This window comes from Eubalaena glacialis, chromosome 14, assembly GCF_028564815.1.
Source record: "Eubalaena glacialis isolate mEubGla1 chromosome 14, mEubGla1.1.hap2.+ XY, whole genome shotgun sequence".
Taxonomy (NCBI): domain Eukaryota; kingdom Metazoa; phylum Chordata; class Mammalia; order Artiodactyla; family Balaenidae; genus Eubalaena; species Eubalaena glacialis.
In genome coordinates, this window is record NC_083729.1 from 61,348,741 (window position 1) to 61,367,460 (window position 18,720).

At 45.6% G+C, this 18,720-nt stretch overlaps 1 protein-coding gene across 2 annotated transcripts; it reads right to left on the bottom strand.

Annotated features, from left to right (window-relative positions):
• Positions 1-669: 669 nt before the first annotated feature.
• FIGLA (folliculogenesis specific bHLH transcription factor) lies at positions 670-18,326 on the bottom strand. 2 transcript variants are annotated; one of them, XM_061211258.1, is made up of 5 exons: positions 18,106-18,306; positions 15,204-15,356; positions 13,445-13,595; positions 3,790-3,821; positions 3,103-3,152 (listed from the first exon to the last, which is right to left on the bottom strand). In XM_061211258.1, the coding sequence occupies exons 1-4, from the start codon at positions 18,304-18,306 to the stop codon at positions 3,817-3,819; spliced, it is 510 nt and encodes a 169-aa protein (XP_061067241.1). In that variant the 3' UTR covers positions 3,103-3,152; positions 3,790-3,816. The 2 variants fall into 2 exon arrangements, with proteins under 2 accessions (XP_061067242.1, XP_061067241.1); XM_061211259.1 differs by lacking the exons at positions 3,103-3,152; positions 3,790-3,821 and adding an exon at positions 670-936 and having other exon boundaries at positions 18,106-18,326.
• Positions 18,327-18,720: the final 394 nt, after the last annotated feature.

The following is an 18,720-nucleotide window of genomic DNA, read 5'->3' on the forward strand; positions in this document are numbered from 1 at the left end:
TGAGGCCTGCTGTGGAAAGAGAATGAAACTTGGGTCCAGGGCCTGGGACTCCAGTCTTGGTCCCATGGACTGTGTGGCCTCAGTAAAGACTCTGACCCCCGGGTCCAGCTGTAAAGTGAGGGTAACAGCGCTTGCCCTCTGTTATGGGCTGACTTGAGCCCCCCAACCCAAATTCCTATGTTGAAATCCTAACCCCTAGTACCTCAGAATATGACTGACTGTATTTGGAGTTAGGGTCTTCACAGAGACAATGAGGTAAATTAATAAGACAATTAAGAGATTAAAAAACTAGGTCATGTGAGTAAGTCCTAATCCAATAGGATGCTGCCTTTTTAAGAAGAGGAAATGTGGATACAGACTGACACAGGGAGAAGACAGCCATCTACAGCCAAGGAGAGAGGCATCAAGAAAACCATCCTGCTGACCTCCATCTCTTGATCTCAGACAAATTTCTGTGGTTCAAGCCCCCCAGTCTGTGGTATTTTGTTATGGCAGCCCTAGAAAATGAATAGTCTCCTACCACCCAGGGTTGTCATGGAGACCGAATGGGACAACAAGTGAAAGTACTTACAGTCTTATTATTGATGCCAAAAGCTCAGCCTCTGTGCACTGGTGCCGAATCAAATCTCAGAGGCAGAGTTTTGCATGAAGTAGAAAATAATAGCTTTATTGCTTTGCCAGGCAAAGGGGGACACAGTGGACTCGTGCCCCTCCAAAACTATGTGTCCCAACCCAGGAGGATTTAGTGAGGAGTTTTACAGCAATAGTTCAAGGGTGGGGTTGCTGACAAGATTAGGGTGTGTGCCAGGCCTGCACTCCTCTAATCTGGTCTCAGGTAATCTTCCTGATGAGCTTCTCTGGTTCCTTTGATCTGGCCTCAGGTGGTCTTCTCTGGTATGAAGAATGCTGACATCTTCCATTTGTTGGGTTTTAATTCTATAAAGAATTTAAAGATATTGTTATGTGTATCCCTTGAGGTGGAACCAGGACCCTGCCCCAAGGCTGCACTATTGTTTCTTAGCTGCTCCTCCCCTGTCTCTGCATCCCCTCCCTTCCTGGAGGACCAACTGTTCGAATCTGCCCTTTGGAACTCAGGGAAGGTCCTGGAGGCTGGAGTCTGTTCCCTACAAGAAACGGGGAACACGGAAAGACTTCCGTGCCCAGGAGCCCCACAGGGTCCTGCTCAGTTTCATTATCACTGATTAAAATGAGGCCACCAGCAACGGTAACCCCACCCACATGAGGGAAGAACCACACAGGGCAGGGAGGCACCACACACGAGTGTTGTGGAGAGGCCCCAGACTCCAGAGGCAAGGCAATCCCTGTTATAAAGTGGCAAAGAACTTGGCTAAATTGTGTATTACTGTTTTGTCAAAGGTAGAATTTGAAAGTAATGACCTTGGATATTTAGCAGAGGAGACTTTTAGGCAAAATATTGAAGGTGCACCCTGGGTCCTCCTTACTGCTTACAGCAAAATGCAAGAGGTGAGAGATAAATTAAAGGAAGAATTGTTAAACAAAAAGGAACCAGAACTTAGAAATTTAGAAAATTCTCAGCCTATCTACATTGCAAAAGGTGAGAAAGCCTGCTCTGAAGAGAGCACTAAGGGTGTGGCTGAACAACCGTTTGATAAAGAGATCATGGGTGCAACTCATAGACTTAATCAACTATCTCAGCAGAGGCCAGGAAGAGAGATGGGATTAAGAGCAGCAAAGACACTGCCAATTTGAACTAAAGGGGAAAGATAAAGCAGGACAGAATGAAGGAAGGTTGTCAGGACAAGACCACAGAGCTATTCAGTGGCAAACATGCACTGTTCTTCAAGGAAAGGGAAGAATGATCCACAGGCGATTCAGAGAGCATCTGGGCTGCCACTCTGACCGCAGGCCCAGGGGGCAAGTCTGTTTCCTGTTAGTTTCAGAGGGCAAGTCTGTTTCCTATTAGCTTCAGAGGGCAGGGCCACTGCAGAGAGCTGTGTGGGGTTATGCTGCCATCCCAGTGGACCTGGAAGGTGGGACGCTGAGCCAAAGAGGATTATTCTGAAACCTTAAAATACAATGGAATTTGCCTTGCTAAGTTCAGGGCTTGCTTGGAACCCATCACAACTTTCTTCCAATTTCTCCCTTTTGGAATGGGAATGTCTATCCTATGCCTGTTCACCACTATAGTTTGGAAGCACATAACTTGTCTGGTTCCACAGGTTCACAGCTGGAGAGGAATCTTGCCTCAGGATGAATCATACCTCGAGTATTACCCAAAAGTGATTTAGATGATATTTAGATGGGACTTTGGACTTCAGAGTTGATGCTGGAATGAGGTAAGACTTTTGGGGCTGTTTGAATGGAATGAATGGATTTTGCATGTGATAAGGGCATGAATTTGGGGGAGTAAGGGGTGGAATGCTATGGACTGAACTGTGTTCCCCCAAAATTCATGCACTGAAGCCCTCACTGTGACTGTATTCAACGATAGGGCTTTTAGGAGGTCATTAAGGTTAAATGAAGTCATAAGGGTGAGGCCTTAATCCAATAGGATTGGTGTTCTTATAAGAAGAGGAAGAGAGACCAGAGTTTGCTCCCTCTCTCCATCATGTGAGGACACAGAGAGAAGGCAGCTGTCAGCAAGCCAGGAAAAGCAAACTAAACTCTTCAGGCCTTGATCTTGGACTTCCCAGCTTCCAGAACTGTGAGAAGTTTCTGTTAAGCCACCGAGTCTGTGGTCTATGTTATGGCAGCCTAAGTCGACTACGCACTTTCTATGCCTCAGTTTCTCCATCTGTAAAGCAAGGATCGTTGTGCCTATCTTGCAGGACTGTTATGAGAACAAATTAACATATGTAAAGTATGGAGAAGAGTCCCACTTATTAAGTGCTAAGTCTTTGTGAGCAGTCGTTGTAACAATGACTGTCTCTGTGCTCAAGCTGCTTGAGCTTGCACGAAGGTGCCATATGGCCCTAGCTGGGTGCATGAAATTGAGAAAGTAGAGTCAAGTAAATTTGTGACAGGCAAGGCCATTTAAAGGGTAATTGTTAAACTTTGAATTATGACAATTTTTTTTTTTTAAAGAGACTCTAAAACTTTCAAGACTGCATTTATTTGTCTGTAGAAGATAGCCCTGGGCCAGCCTTTTCACTTTTCATACTTGAGGGAACCTGAAACAGAAGAGAGCCCATTGTAAATGGCTAACAGACAGTTTAAAAACAAACAAAAAATTAATTAGTAATCAAAGATGTTTAAATTTAAAGATACCATTTTTTGCCCATTACAATTCTATCATTTTAATAGATCTCATTGTTGGCAAGGATATGAAGGGCTTGGCACTCTTACATAGCTGTTAGTATTATAAATTGGCACCAAGTGGGACTTCCCTGGTGGCGCAGTGATTAAGAATCCGCCTGCCAATGCAGGGGACAATGGGTTCGAGCCCTGGTCCGAGAAGATCCCACATGCTGTGGAGCAACTAAGCCCATGCGCCAAAACTACTGAGCCTGCGCTCTAGAGCCCGCAAGCCACAGCTACTGAGCCTGCATGCCACAACTACTGAGGCTGCGCTCTAGAGCCCGTGAGCCACAACTACTGAAGCCCGCACGCCTACAGCCCGTGCTCCGCAACAAGAGAAGCCACCGCAATGAGAATCCTGTGCACCGCAACGAAGAGTAGCCCCTGCTTGCTGCAACTAGAGAAAGCCTGCGTGCAGCAACAAAGACCCAGTGCAGCCAAAAATAAATAAATAAGTAAATAAATTTATTTTTTAAAAAAAATTGGCACCAAGTCACAGATTGTACCTACCTGTGACTCAGTTCTACTTCTGGGAATCTATCCTAAAAACAAAATGAAATACAAAAAAGAGCTAAACACATCAGGTTGAGAACAAAAAACTGAAAACAAATGTCCAACAATTAGAAAATTGCCCCATTTAATGAACCATTAAAACTTGTTATAAAGACTATATAATAACCTCTAAACATGCCAATGATAGAATAAGAAAACAACATACAATGTTATACACCTTATGATAATTTCTTAATTCAGTTGTATAGGAAAAAATTTTGCCAGCATATTAGTAGATTTCCATCTGTGGCTTTTTTAAGATGGTAAGATCACCTTGGGCTTCTCAATTTTCTGAAATCTCAACTTAAGTCCATGAGTTAAAAAAATAAAGTCATTCAAATCATGGTCAGGCACTTCAGAAATTGAAACCCGGATGTATATTAATATGAAATACTGCAATCAAATGCTTTAATTTAGCTTTAAAAAACATTTATTTACTTCCTAGTCCACTCATTTACATTTCAAGGGTGAGCTTTGTTAGAATGAAAGAGGTTAAACCATTAAAAGGTTTAACACTATTTCCCCACATCTCCCATGCCCAACCCTTCATCCACGCACTGGATGTTGGGCCAGTTACTTAACTTCATTCCTTAGTTTCCTGACATGTAAAATGGGCATAATTGTTTGTACGTCACAGGACAGTTATGAAAATTAAATAGGTTATTACGTATAAACTGCCAGGAATAGTGCCTGGCACAAAATAAGTATCAATATCTATTTTTTCTGATCTTGAACAAGTCTTTCCGCAATACATGTCATCAAGCTTCCTTTTTTTGAGTTCAAATTTAGCTTTAGAAGTTTCATTTAAAAATTTTTAAACTTTTTACACAACCAGAATGTTCTAAACCTAGAAGACAATTCATGTATTGCTGTGTTTACCTAGAAGGTTAAAGGATAATTTCATCTTATCAGCCTATAGTCCAGTGTACTACAGATTGTTGTCTTAGTTCCTTTTTTTTTTTAAGTTAGCTGGGAAATTCCAGGATTGTAATAATTAAGTATCGGAATACAAAAACTTGAAGTTTATTGATGTTGTCTTATTCTCACAGTTCACTTAAAAATGTTGGCCTCATCTAAGTCAAGGAGTTGAAGGTCCAAGAAGAAGGGCATGTGAGGAATAGAAACCCAGCCTGCAGTTCAGCAACTTTAATAAGGTGGGTGTACTCCTGCTGTTGGTTGTGTAGCTGGATAATCTGACATACTATCCAGTGTACCCTTCCCTCCACCCGCTGAGTCAAGGCTGGAGGGTAGAGTGACGGGGAGGGAAGGGATGGATAGATACCGACCAGAAGTCCTCAGAGTTCATTTCCAAGCTTAACAACAGTCTGAAAAGCAAGACTCTCATTTGAAAGAGGGCAACTTTGTTGAAAGGGAGAGCTCTGGTGGGCAGAGCTCAGATGGCTGTTCATGGGATGCTCGTGGTGCAGGGAGGAGGCAAGATACGACAGCAGAAGGCCTACCACAACCGAGACGGAGATGAGATTGAAACAGCGGGAAGTGGTTACTCAGGGAGGGTGGACCAGCGTGTAGAAGCTGCCTGACCCCTGGGAAGGGTCCTGTACCGTGCCATCCTGGCCTTGACCAGGGGATGGGGGAGAGTTCCAAAAGTAACAGAACCCAAGAAAGGCAAAGTAGAATTTGAGGAAAGCAAGGATCGGCACCCACTTCTCGGGATATAGTCTCTCAGAGGAGCTGGTGAGCACTGGCTGAGAGACATCTTTAGGAACGTGGGCCTGAGGGCAGCCGTATAGCCCATCTGGGGCGGGAAGGCTAGGGATACGAGAAGAGGCCTGGGTTCTGAATGGTGTGGCTTAGACAAGAGAAGCCACAGGGGGGCCACGGACACCCACAGTGGATGTCAGCTCAACCACACCCAAGATCAGGGGCCAGAGAACTAGCTGGGCCAGAGGTGGGGCAGCACACGAGGCCCCCACCGCAGCCTCCGGAGTGTACACTCCTCACGGTACCGGAGGAGGGGCAGAGGGAGGAGGGAGATCACTTAGGAGGCAAAGGAGCCCCACAGGGAATATTCTGAACGCTGAACTGACTCAGCTTTACTCAAAGAAGATAGGCCTTAACGGGGCAAGATAAAGAGTTCTCCCACCATCTGCATCATAATGGGCTCTCAAGAACAAGTGGAGAACCGTGTAGAAAGTAAAGTGGCATTTCTTCCCATCTAAACTGCGCTCTCATTGTTAATACTGCTTCAGAGTGTGAAAGTCCAGCCAGGACCCAGAGAGCAGAATCCAGCCTTGTGGCCACAGCCTCGCTGCCTCCTGTCCGGCGGGAAAGCCATACAGATGACCTTACAGCAAATGGAGCTCATTCTGAGCAGGGCTTCGGCCACAAAGCCCCATGTGGTCTGTCTCCTCTCCTGGGGACCTGGCCCAAATAGCATGATGCAGGGGGACTTCGCCCCTCGGCGCCTCTCACCTCAGAGCAACCCCAGTGAGGCAGGTGCCCCAGGCCTGTCTTCTACACCAGAGGTACTGGAAGGACAACTCCTGGAGGGAAAAATCTTCCAAAAAGGAAGAGAGCGATCCAAAGAGGACCGGGAGAGTTCTGAAAAATAATTGAGTTGTATTTCTAATCCCTTTACCCTCCCACTAAAAGATCTACCTTTAATACTGTGTCTTTGGCGTACATTTTATCCCTGATCTGCTCTGGATAGCCCCGGAATTAGAACAGGGGAGAAGGTGGCGGGTGGGAGGATACACTGACCTCCCTCAGGAGCGGGCTTATGTGGTCCGAGCATTTGGTGGTTTTCTGCTGACCCAAAGGAGCTGTCTGTCTCCAGGGAGGCCCCACAGCACATCAGAGAAGTCCTGCCTCTGAGGACCCTCTCAGAGAAGGGTCTTTGAGAGATCCTTCCATCCAATTCTTGCCATTCTCTTCCTTGTTCATATGGGACCAATGAGCTGGATCTTTCATAAAACTCATATAAATAATCGCTCAAAAAGTCCACAAGAATAGATGAGAACTAACTTCAATTTATTTAATCACCAGACCCATTATATGTCAGACAAATGGCAATTACTGGCTTTCTCAAATGATGCTCAGCTCACTGACAGACTGAGGAGCACATACCACATAGAGATGTCCTCAGACACACCAAGCTTCACGTCACACACACTCACATGCATACACACAGACAAAACCCACTTCCATGATTGATTCAATCTTCTGTCCCCATAGAAAAATCTGAGTTACGACAAAAGAAATCTCCCTCTCTTATTTTCACAAAGAAATAAGGATTCCCTGTAACATTTTCTTCTTACTTGATCAGATTGGGCCTTAAGGGTCTTCCTTGGGTGCTGGTTGGATCTCTTCCTAAGTAGCTGTAGCCTGGGGAACACTCCACCAGAGGTGGCATTACTCCAAAGTTAGATGGATCCTGTCCTGCATGCCCCACATCTCACCTTACCAAAGTTCCAGACAGAACGACCAGCATTCATATCATCAGAGCACCAACCCCTAAACCCCCGAAGTTTAGAAAACAATAACATCCCAGAGCCAAATGCAACCACTCGTGCAGCCTTCCCTCTGTGCCCAGTGCCCTTGGTCCAGTACTGCAAAATTAAATGCCTACACTGGAGATGCAGTAAGAGGGGGCGGGGACTGACAAACCAAAGAGCACCTACCCCATCAAAAGGGAAGTTCAATTTTTTAAAACACTGCTGGCTAAACTCATCAGAATATGCCCACTAGGCCACAAGTAAATACTGGGGCAGATAAAAGTGCTTCCCAAGGAAAAGCCTAGACCTACCCCCGGCCCCGCCACACACACACACACACACACACACACACACACACACAAATACTATAGTGGAATTTTTGCTATCACACATAGCCACTACCTGGGGGAAACGTGAGATGGAAGACAGAACATAGATGCTTCAGGGCTTTCTCAGGATGCTAATAAATTCATCCCAACTAGCCAGACCATCTCATTTCAGAGCTTAAATTGCTATTAGAAGAAATGTCCCCAGTGGTTAATTTCACACACAGATGACCACAACCTGAAGAGGAGGGGTCGAGGAAATCTACCACCCACCAGGCTTCCTTCTCTCAGAAACTCCTTCCAAGGAACGCTCCTATGACAGGCCAAAATTTAGAAGTGTATAATGGCAGCACATCCAGGTCCCATAATAGGCACTTACGTTCATGCATATAACCCTTTCCAGAGCTTCTCTGACCCCAGCACAGTTGGCATCTCACTTCAACACTGAGGGTGGTCTTTGTCCAGGGACACAGTCTCTACAGGATTACAGGCAACTCTGAGCAAAATTCAGAGCCTTGCATGATGTGAAATGCCCAAGCCATAGCCACAGGTGACAAATAGAATAAACAATGGTGGGTTAGTGAACATCTTTGCCACCCAGTAATGTCTAATCCCAAAAGAACAAAATCCTACACCTTGAAAGTCCAATTTTAAACAAGCCTCCCTGGACCTTGACATTAATCCCTATCCCTACCGAGGCCAGATGCATGGCTGGCCCATGTCCTCTCCATCCACGCACACACTTATTTGCTGATTCAGTCCCCAAGTGAACCTGCTCTGGCCCGAGCAGTTCATCTCCCCTCCTGCCATCAGCAGATTCTTACGTGCTTCACTGGGGATTTTGCCTCTCAGGAATGTTGTTGATCTTGCACAGTCTTTTCTGACCACACCCCCAAGTCCCTCCAAATGCCCATCTCTACCAGCACCAGATTCCACTCCTCAGAGATCCTCTCCAAGAGCAGGAAGAAGGGTGTCATTCCTGCAAACTGAAGCTGGAGGGGACCTGCCTCCCAAATCCTGAGCCCCTCTGTATATGAGCATTTCAGTCTAATGAGGCACATCTGCTGTCCCTAGGTCTCCAGTTAGGGTATCTGGCCAGATCCTGAAACCCTAGGTATTTGCCCTTCAAATAAATGGGAATGACCCCTTATGACGATTGTTTGGCAAATAGAGACCAGTCCGAGCTTTGTTTCCTTGGCCCCTTTACCTTGATCCATCCTAGAGAGGGTTATCATGGAGGGGCAGCCTGTCATGGGTGTTGTTATGGGCTGAACTGTGGTTCCCAAAATGCATATGGAAGTCCTAACCTCCAGTACCTGTGACTGTATTTGGAGTTAGGACCCTTAAAGAGGTGATTAAGTTAAAATGAGGCCATTAGGGTGGGCCCTAATCCAATCTGACTGGTGTCCTTATAAGAGGAGGAAATTTGGACACATAGAGGAGAGAGACCAGGGCGAGCACACACCGAGGAAAGGCCATCTGCAAGCCAAGGAGAGAGACCTCAGAAGAAACCAAACTTGCCAACACCTTGATGTTAGACTTCCAGCCTCCAGAACTGTGAGAAATAAATTTCTGCTGTTTAAGCCACTCAGTCTGTGTACTTTGTTATGGCAGCTCTAACAAACCAACTACAGGTACTAAAGCCCAAGAGGGGTAAGGAGAACCGCCATGCAAGGAGGAGATGGTACGGAGATGGGAGGTGAGTTACCCACTGGAGGTCCTTGATGAAAGTGATTCCAAGGCTGGAAAAGTACAAGATGCTCGAGCTTGGACCATCTTCTGCCAGAAAGGAAGTGATCAAAGAATGATGGTGACATTCAAGTGGAAAGGCAGCCCACTTACAAGGGCTGTCACTGGCCACAATGAGGACAGTTTGAGTAACAAAATACATCATGATATCATATGATGATGTAATAATCCACTGAATGGAAAACCACATGTCTGTAATATTAAGAAATGAATACAGAAACAACCAAAATGTTCTACAATAATTAAACTGTGGCACATCCATCCCATGAACTAATACTCACCAATAAAAAGGCAGAACAGACTACTGAGACAATAACTTGGATGATTTAAAGCACATTGTGAAAAATAAATAAATAAATAAAGCACATTGTGCTGAGTTTAAAAAGGCCAGTCTCTAAAGGTTATGCACTGTATGATTCCACTTACACAAAATTCTCAAAATGATAAATTAGAGAGATGGAGACCAGATTAGTGGTTGCCGGGGTTAGGGAGAGTGGAGGAGTAGGGGCAGTGGGTGGGTGTGACTATAAAGGGTAGCATGTGGGACAGCTTTATGGTGATGGTTCCACAAAACTACACATGCGATAAAATGACATGGAACTATACACACATAGTACCAATATCGACTTTCTGGTTTTGATATTGTACTATAGTTACATAAGACACAGCCATGGGGGGAAACTGAGTTAAAGGCGTATGGGACTTCTCTGTCGCAAAATAAAAAGTTTAATAGAATGTTTGATGGGGCTTCCCTGGTGGTCCAGTGGCTAAGACTCTGCACTCCCAATGCAGGGGACCTGGGTTCAATCCCTGTTCAGGGAACTAGATCCCACATGGTGCAACTAAAAGATCCCGCAAGCCGCAACTAAGACCAGGTGCAGCCAAATAAATAAATAACTAAATATTAAAAAAATAAAATAAAACAACAGATATCACTTTAAGAAAAAAAATAGAATGTTTGATGAATAATGAGATATCTAGATAATTTCAAAGCACCTTCGCACAAAGTACAGATTAATTACAAAAGAAAAGGGCTAACTTTAAAGTGGAAAGGGCTGGAAGTCACTACGTTAAGCACATGATCAAAGTGAATACCCTTAGTAATGGGACAAATCAAAATCTGCCCCCCTTTGATAGGATGCAATGAGTAGAAAACCGCATCACTTCCATATTGCTGCCAAAGATGCATATCTGAATCTAATCAGGAGGAAATAGACAAGACTGAATCAAGAAACATTCTACAAAGCAACTGGCCTGTAATCTTCAGATGTGTCCAGGTCATAAAAATTACCTAAAGACCAAGGAATTTTTCCAGGTAAAAGGAGGTAAAAGGGAAGGGACAACTAAATGCAATGCATGATTCTTAGCTGGGTCCTTTTGCTAGAAAGGGCATTTCAAGACTGTTGGTGATACTTGAATGGGGCCTGAGGATTACATGACTGTAATGCCACATAATCTCCTGATTTAATGGCTGCACTGTGGTCATACAGGTGAACGTCCCCATTTCCCATTTGAAGGAAATGCACGCTGAGTCATTAGAGGTGATGGCCATCAGGTTGGCAAATTACTCTCAAATGGGTCAGGGAAAAAGTTCTTTGTACTATACTTGCAACTTTTCTTAAGTTGAGTTTCTTCAGAATAAATGTTTTTAATTTTTTAAATGAATGATCTGAATGGCAAAGAATGAGAAACCCCTGACAAAACTGATGAAATCCTAAAATCCTTCTGCAAAAACTGGCACTATTTACATTCAGGCCTTGGAAGTCACATTTGACAGAAGTTATACACATACATAAAAAATCTCAAATACGTGATTCTTTGTTTATGCTAAGAATTAGCACACTCTTCCAATTAACAACTTAGACGTGGTTAGCTAAAAGACTAAAAATTGAGTGTCGTGTTCCCTTTTTAAAAAATTTCCAGCCAGAACTTTCCTGTTTCCTACTAGAAAATGATAGTCCCCACTTTAAATCAATTTACCATAAACTGGTAAATTCCATGATCAATTATCCTTGGAAAAGCAGGACTTCTGTTGTACATCCTTGATGCTGGCATAGGCCTGCTCTGCACCAGGCCCAAGGGGACTGGCTGGAGGGACTAGCCAGGCACCTCACTGTGAGAATGACATGGTGATGCCTACCTGATAGGGACCAGTGAGGATTAAATGCAAGCAAGATTGTTGCCTTAATATCTAACACACTAAAACCACATTTGGGGAAGCATTACCATTACTAACTTCGACAGTCAGGTTCAAGGTTCAGTTCACTCTTTTCCTTTTCAGTTTCACTCTTTGTTCTCAGTCATTCCCTGTCAGCTCATGTAATAGCAATAGGAATTCTGTATCCTAAGAGTTGACTGGAGAGGGAAGTTTTAAATCTCAAGTGGCCAGAATTGGAAAATCTAGACTGAGCATGTGCACAAGTGGGATCCTTAGAAAACAGTAATCAAATCAGAAACGAGGCCAGCCAGTCAGCAGAGAGCCTGTAAGACCTCAAACCACAGTGGAGCATTGGTAAGAGCCAAGTGAGAAAACCCAGACCACTTGTTGCAAACAGAATGACAATGCCTGGGGCCCATTGTTGATTGCTCACCAATCAATACTGATTGCTTCAGAAAGAGAAAAACAAGTACCGTATGCTAACACATATATATGGAATCTAAAAAAAAAAAAAAAAATGGTCATGAAGAACCTAGGGGCAGGACGGGAATAAAGATGCAGACCTACTAGAGAATGGACTTGAGGACATGGGGAGGGGGAAGGGTAAGCCGGGACAAAGTGAGAGAGTGGCATGGACATATATACACTACCAAATGTAAAATAGATAGCTAGTGGGAGGCAGCCGCATAGCACAGGGAGATCAGCTCAGTGCTTTGTGACCACCTAGAGGGGTGGGAGGGAGGGAGACACAAGAGGGAAGAGATATGGGGATATATGTAGAGCTGGTTCACTTTGCTATAAAGCAGAAACTAACACACAATTGTAAAGCAATTATACTCCAATAAAGATGTTAAAAAAAAAAATACTGATTGCTCATGGTGTGGCAAGCAGACTTAATAAAGTCCAAGTGAACACTGACATGCCAGGTACTATACTAGACACTCTGCTGACATGATGTCATTTGAACCTCACAGTTACCTTATGTAGGTACAATTATCATTCCCATTCTACAGATGGGGAAACTGACGGTTGGAAAATTTTAGTAGCTCTCTCAAGGTCACACAGCAAACAAGTGGTAAAACCAGGGTTTGAACGTCAGCATTCTGTCTCCAGAGCCTGCACTCAACTGCTCTTCTAAACCACCTCCCACCATAACCCATCATTTGTTACTCCACGGCCCCCACTGTTCCTTATACCACGCTAAGCAACTTGCTTAGTTCCAGACTCCTGCAAGCCTTTCTTGTTTCAGTAGCAATTGTGTTGTAGGATGGAACAAGGGGTCTTGTTTGTGTTACACTGAGACACAGCAAGAGCAAAACGTCCACTTTCTAGACTTGGAGAAGCAGGCTGCTCCTTCCAATGGCTTCCTTAGTTTGGCAAGGTAATAAGTGATAGTGTTACAATAAACTCCTTTGTTATTACTTAGAAAACTCTGTCTTCCAACAAGGCCAACTTAAAAACAAATGCGCGTGTGTGAGTGCGCATGTGTGTGAGTGAGCGTGTGTATACATGGGATCACCATGCAGCTTTATGGAGGGCAAGCTACTTATTTCTATTTCTGGAGACCTCAGAATCCGGAAAACCTTTTGATGTATTAATTAGGGTCATAAAAAATTAAGCTTAGGTCTGTACTGGGTGATTCTGGAGGAGTTGCCTTCCCCTTGAGCAGCTTACCAATTAACTTGGGAACATAATAACAGACCTTTCAAACTAGCAAACTCACCCCCCCAACTAGGTGCTTTCACACAATGATCTTGTTTCAATCATGTTTTAACATGGAAAATACCTCATGACCAAGGGATGCATTATGAGTTTTTGGACATCAACATGACTATCTAAGAAGAAACACTTCACCAGACTCCTGGCTGGAGAGATAACTCCCATTGTAGACATCGCCCCCTGGCGACAAGTGTGTGCCGACTCACCATTGCTGCCATCTGCCCAGGACCCTTCCTCCTCATTCTTCAAGCCCACAGCACAACCGGAGTGTGGTATATTTCTCGACAGCTCTCTAGCCAAGGACATACGTGGTTCAGAAGTATTGTTGCTATAGTTCTGATGATCTGGGTCTTGTTTCTAGAAACCATATTTAGTTGTCAAACAGTATGACAGATTTTAAAGATTTAAATCAATATATTTCAAAGTTCTAATGTACGAAATTTTATTTAAGTAATGAGGGCAATGCTTAAGTTATTATGGGAAGAAAATCATTGCTCAACACTGTATTTTGTTCTCCTATAACCTTAAAATGTTGTGTGATTGGCAACTGCATTAAAAAGATTATAGCATGGGACAGATTCTATATTTTATAATGAATGCAGCACAAAACAAAGCACTTCTGTTAGACAATTCACATGCAAGGAAAAACTAAGGCAGCCACGTGCACCTGTCCAGGTATTACAACCATGCCACAACCCAGCATCCAGTTTGGCCAATAGGACAATCCATTCCCACCACTGCAAAATGTATCCTCCCAGTAGTCACCTAAGTAGGACTAGCAGACAAGAGGAAGAAACTAAAAAGTCCCATTATACACTTGGCTATTTCTGCCCTAAGTTCCTAGAATGAGTACGTTTCTCTTCTCTCTACTATCTGTCCTCTTTTGTCCCTAAACAGGATCACATAGCTAATTAGAAAAGGCCTTCATTGATCTAACAACTGTTGTTCTTCCATCCTTTTGATTCTTCTTTCCAGGCTCAGACTTTCAAGTTGAATGAACTTGAAGTCTGCCACTTCCCTCTGCTTGGATTTTCAGATGTTTACCAACAACATACCCTCAACCCACAGCAAGGTGACTTCCAGCCCCCTCCTGGCCCACACCTCACGTGCTGCTTCTGGTTGTCTTCGTGGCCCCCCTGCAGCTTCTCAGACGACTTCCCACGCTCGGATTCCCAAGATGCCCCCTCCCTGATTGTAGGACCCCATCTTGCTTCTCCACCTGCCCCTCTCTGATGGCTCCTCCTTTAGCGCTCATTTCTAAGGCCTTTTCTCTCTTCATAGTTCACCTCCTCTGACGACTAACCCATTTTCAAGCCTTCTAAATTTGCCTCTCCATAGAATGACCCATGAAACCAGCCCACACCTTCCACTGCCTGATGGACACCCCTGAGCTACGTGCCCCAATAATGGTGGTGACATTATGGTGCTTCACAGTTTACAAAGCAGGTTCACTTGTGTCGTCCCACTGGGTGGTCACAAAACCCCATGAGACCAGCATCACCAGGAAACCAATGAGCTCTCCGGCAGGGTTGCCCCTCAGGCAGGGCCTCTCCCAAGGGACATCCCTCTTCCTTTCTGTGTCCTGTCTGATGTGCATCCTGCTGAAGGAAAGCACTGCCATAGAGAAGGGTTTAAGGAAACTCCTCTCATGCCCCTGCTGTCAAAGTCCCATTAAAGGCTAAGCAGTTCGGAGTTAGATGCCCTGGACAGCACCAGGAGGTAAGGATACAGATGGTCAAGAACTTGGCTCCAAAGCTTGCACAGACCTGGATTCAGACTCCAGTTCTGACATTTCTTAGCTGTGTGGACTTTACCTGTATTTTGGTTTCTTCTTCAGTAAAACCAGGATCATAAATAGGTCAAAGGACTGTATAAACTAACTAGAACGGATACATAAATTGCCTGGCACCTAGAAAGGGCTCAATAAACGGTAGGTATCGTTGTTCTAACTTCTTCAACCTTTACCTCAGAGTCTTTGGCTCCTTCCAAAACATCACTGAGAACTTGTATGTATTCAGTTGCACCTTTGAGGATATCAACTTTGCTAGGCTTCCTGCTTTGGGGAAGAAACGGCACCAGCGTCTTCAGTTTGGCAAAACCACGGTTGAGATTTTTTATCTGGAAAGCAAAAAGGCACAGTGACACACAGGAAGCTAACTTGTAAGGCATCTCCCCAAACCACAGAAGGCGGTTGTGAGGGCTCATTTCCACAGCTCTCTTGTCTGGGCGGGGAATCTAGGCAGGCACGTGCCGAAGAGCCACCACTCTACTGGCAGTACAGTTCCTGGCAAGGGGAGAGGGAGTGGCATGAACCTGGCAGCAGGGATGGATGGACTGGGAGGGGTGTCTAGGTCCACACTGACCTCCTTCTCTTCCTCTGAGAGCATCCCCACTACAAGGTAGAGGCAGGCTGGGTAGTGGTTAAAAGCTCTGAGTCAGTACGTCAGGATTTAAAACCCAACTCTACCATTTAGCTTTACAAAACTGTGTAGGATACTTCATATCGCCAAGCCTTGGTCTGTTTACCTGCAAAGTGGAAAATACTCCCCTTGTCGTGGTGTAGCTTTTTTTGTGGTGATTATGTGACATAATTACACACCAAACACTTCCTCCTGGCACACAGAAAGTCCTCAATAAGTTGTACTAACGATAATGAATAAACTGTACAAACACTCGTCTATTCAAGTACTGTGCCAGCAACTCTTCAACCTCTTTCCCAACGGAGTTGATGATATAGAGTCCAGAGAGTCTGCACGTTGGCAAGACTTGAAAAGCAGAATGAAGAGCCTTTTTTCCTTCATCTCCAGGGTCTAATTCCTTGGCTCTGAAGGCCTAGAATTCTGATGATCAACGCCCCCTGGAGGACACAGGCCCTCGAAGAACCGGTTCCCACAACACCATGAAGCCAATATACTCACTCACTTATATTGAGAACTCCCTCCTACCCCACATCAAAGTGGGCAAAGGACATAGCCCATTCACAGCAGAATACAGTGAATGTATTTCATAAGTTTATTGGTCATAATGTATTTCATAAGTTTATTGGTCATAAGTTTCAATAAACTTATGAAAATATTAAACTTTAATAATCAAAGCACTATAAATTAAAACAGAAATTAGATACCATTTTTCATGTACCAAGTTGGTAACATTTTTGTTTTGATTATCATACCCAGCTTTGGGGATGGAAAAAGGGAACAGTCCTGTATCCTGCAAAAGGGGATAAAAATTAATAAACTTTTCTAGAAAGCAATTGGGCAACTTGTATCAAAAGTCACAAGATTGTTTATACCCCAGTAATTCCACCTCTACTGTTTTGCTCTAAAGCAATTATCAGACATGGGCATAGATCTATGTACCAGTAAAAAGCTGCAAAAAAGCATATATGCCCAACACTAGGAGACGGAATAAGTAACGGTCCATTTATATGTTGGACTATGCAGTCGAAAGCTGTTCTGCTTAGAATATGAGGAAATGCTTTTGATAATGTTAAGTGAAAAAAATACAAAGATATGTACTAGATCATCGCAATTTTGTAAGATTATGAATATGCACAAATATAAGTAGAAAAAAGACTAGAGTCACTTTGTTATAAAGCAGAAACTAACACACCATTGTAAAGCAATTATACTTCAATAAAGATGTTTGAAAAAAAATTAACAACAACAACAACAAAAAAGACTAGGAGGATATACACAAGAATGATAGTTCATGGTAGTTATATTTGCATTGTGGGTGTTTCCGTTCCCTATTTAGTCATTTCTCTGTCTTCCAGGTGTACTAATTTCATCATTATAAAGAAGACTAAGGTCATTAGATTTAAAATAGTGGGTAACACCAGGACCCATTCTCTGCAGAAAGCAATTCCTTCCTGGTGGGGAAAGCCCAACTTAAAATGCAAAATATTGGATCAGAATCTCGTTTGAGAGCCACATCAACACATCACATCACAGGGTTATCATAAAGGGCTCCCAACTTTCCCTTAAGTCTTCTACACCTGCTTGGTCCTTTCTCCTCTCACCCGTACCCAAACAAAGCTCCGAGTTGATTGACTGGGGCTACGTTTCTAAAGGGCCCAGGAGTGTGCAGGAACAGCCCCCAGCAGAACTTCCTCCTCAAGTCCCAGGCCGGAATGTGCGCGCACCCTCTTCCAGCGCTCGCCCTTCCCTCTCTCGGTAGCCTCTGCAGCAGCCCAACCCAAAGACTGCAAAGGGCGGAAAGGAGACGGAATCTCACAAGTTTGGGGCCCGAGTTCAGTTAGAAATACTAAAAGCTACCAGTAGATGGCGCTCCGACTCCGCCCGAGGGACCATCCCCGCGGGTGATTAACCGCGTACCCGCCAGAGTGGGAAAGACCCACTTTCTGTCCCCCGCCAGGGGGTTGAGTGGGAGTCTGGGTGCACACCCAGGCTTTGTTTAAATTCTTTGTTTAAAGTAAGGAAAAGAGTAACTTCCATTAGGCTCCCTGTGCCTCGCCCTACTTGTGCTTGGAGGCAGGGCGCTGGGAAAAGGGGACCCCAAGCACCCACCCGGCGCAGGAGGTAGTGAGACGTAAGCGCACTGCCGCCTCTGAGGGTTCAAAGCGCCTGCCAGGGGGAGACGTTTCTGAAGTGGTCAGGGGCCCCCTCGGCCTTCCCCAGACCCGCTTCCTGCACCGGTCCAGGCGGGTCGCAGGTGAGGCGCCATCCCGGCGCGGGTGGAGGCGAACACGAGCGGCCCTCGGGAGGTCGAAGTCGCCCCGGGCCCCCGGGCGGGGAGTGGGCGCCTCGGGCCCCCGAAGGTGTCCGAAATGGGTGGCGGGTCTGGGGGGAGCCGGGAGGAAGGCGGCCGGGTCCCGCGGCAGGGACCTCGCGGGGCCGGCGCTCACCCGCTCGCGCTCCTTGGCGTTGGCCACGCGCCGCCGCTCCAGCACCAACTGCAGGTCCTCCGTGGACGAGTAGCCGCCCGACGGCAGCCGCTTGAGCCGGCAGATGGCGGCCAACTGGGGCAACGGCCCGAACTGCTCCCGCAGCACGTCGTCCAGCACCTCGGCCGGTGGGGCCCTCAGGAGCGCGGGCGCGGCGTCCATGGCGGCGCGCGGGGGCGGGAGGCCGGGCCTTGCCTCGCGGGCACCTGGGGCCACGCGGGGCCGGGGGCGGCGGCGGCGGCGGCCCGGCCACCTGCCCCCATCCCCCTGCGCGCCTGCGTACCTGCCCCGCCCGCTCTGGGGAAACCGCTCCGGGACGCTCGGTTTAACTAACAAGCCCCACAGGTGATTTCCGTAAAGCCTGGATGACAGCGCTGGCTCGCAAATCGGCTGCACACTGGAGTCACCTGGGGAGTTTTAAAAACTCCGCCTGCTCGAGTACCAGTCCCCCACATTCTGCCTCAGCCAATCTTAGTTGGGACTTGAGCGTCTGGACATGTGTACACACGTGTAGGCAAATATACATACGAACCTATTATATACGTTTACCAGAGAAAAATTGATGGATACACACAA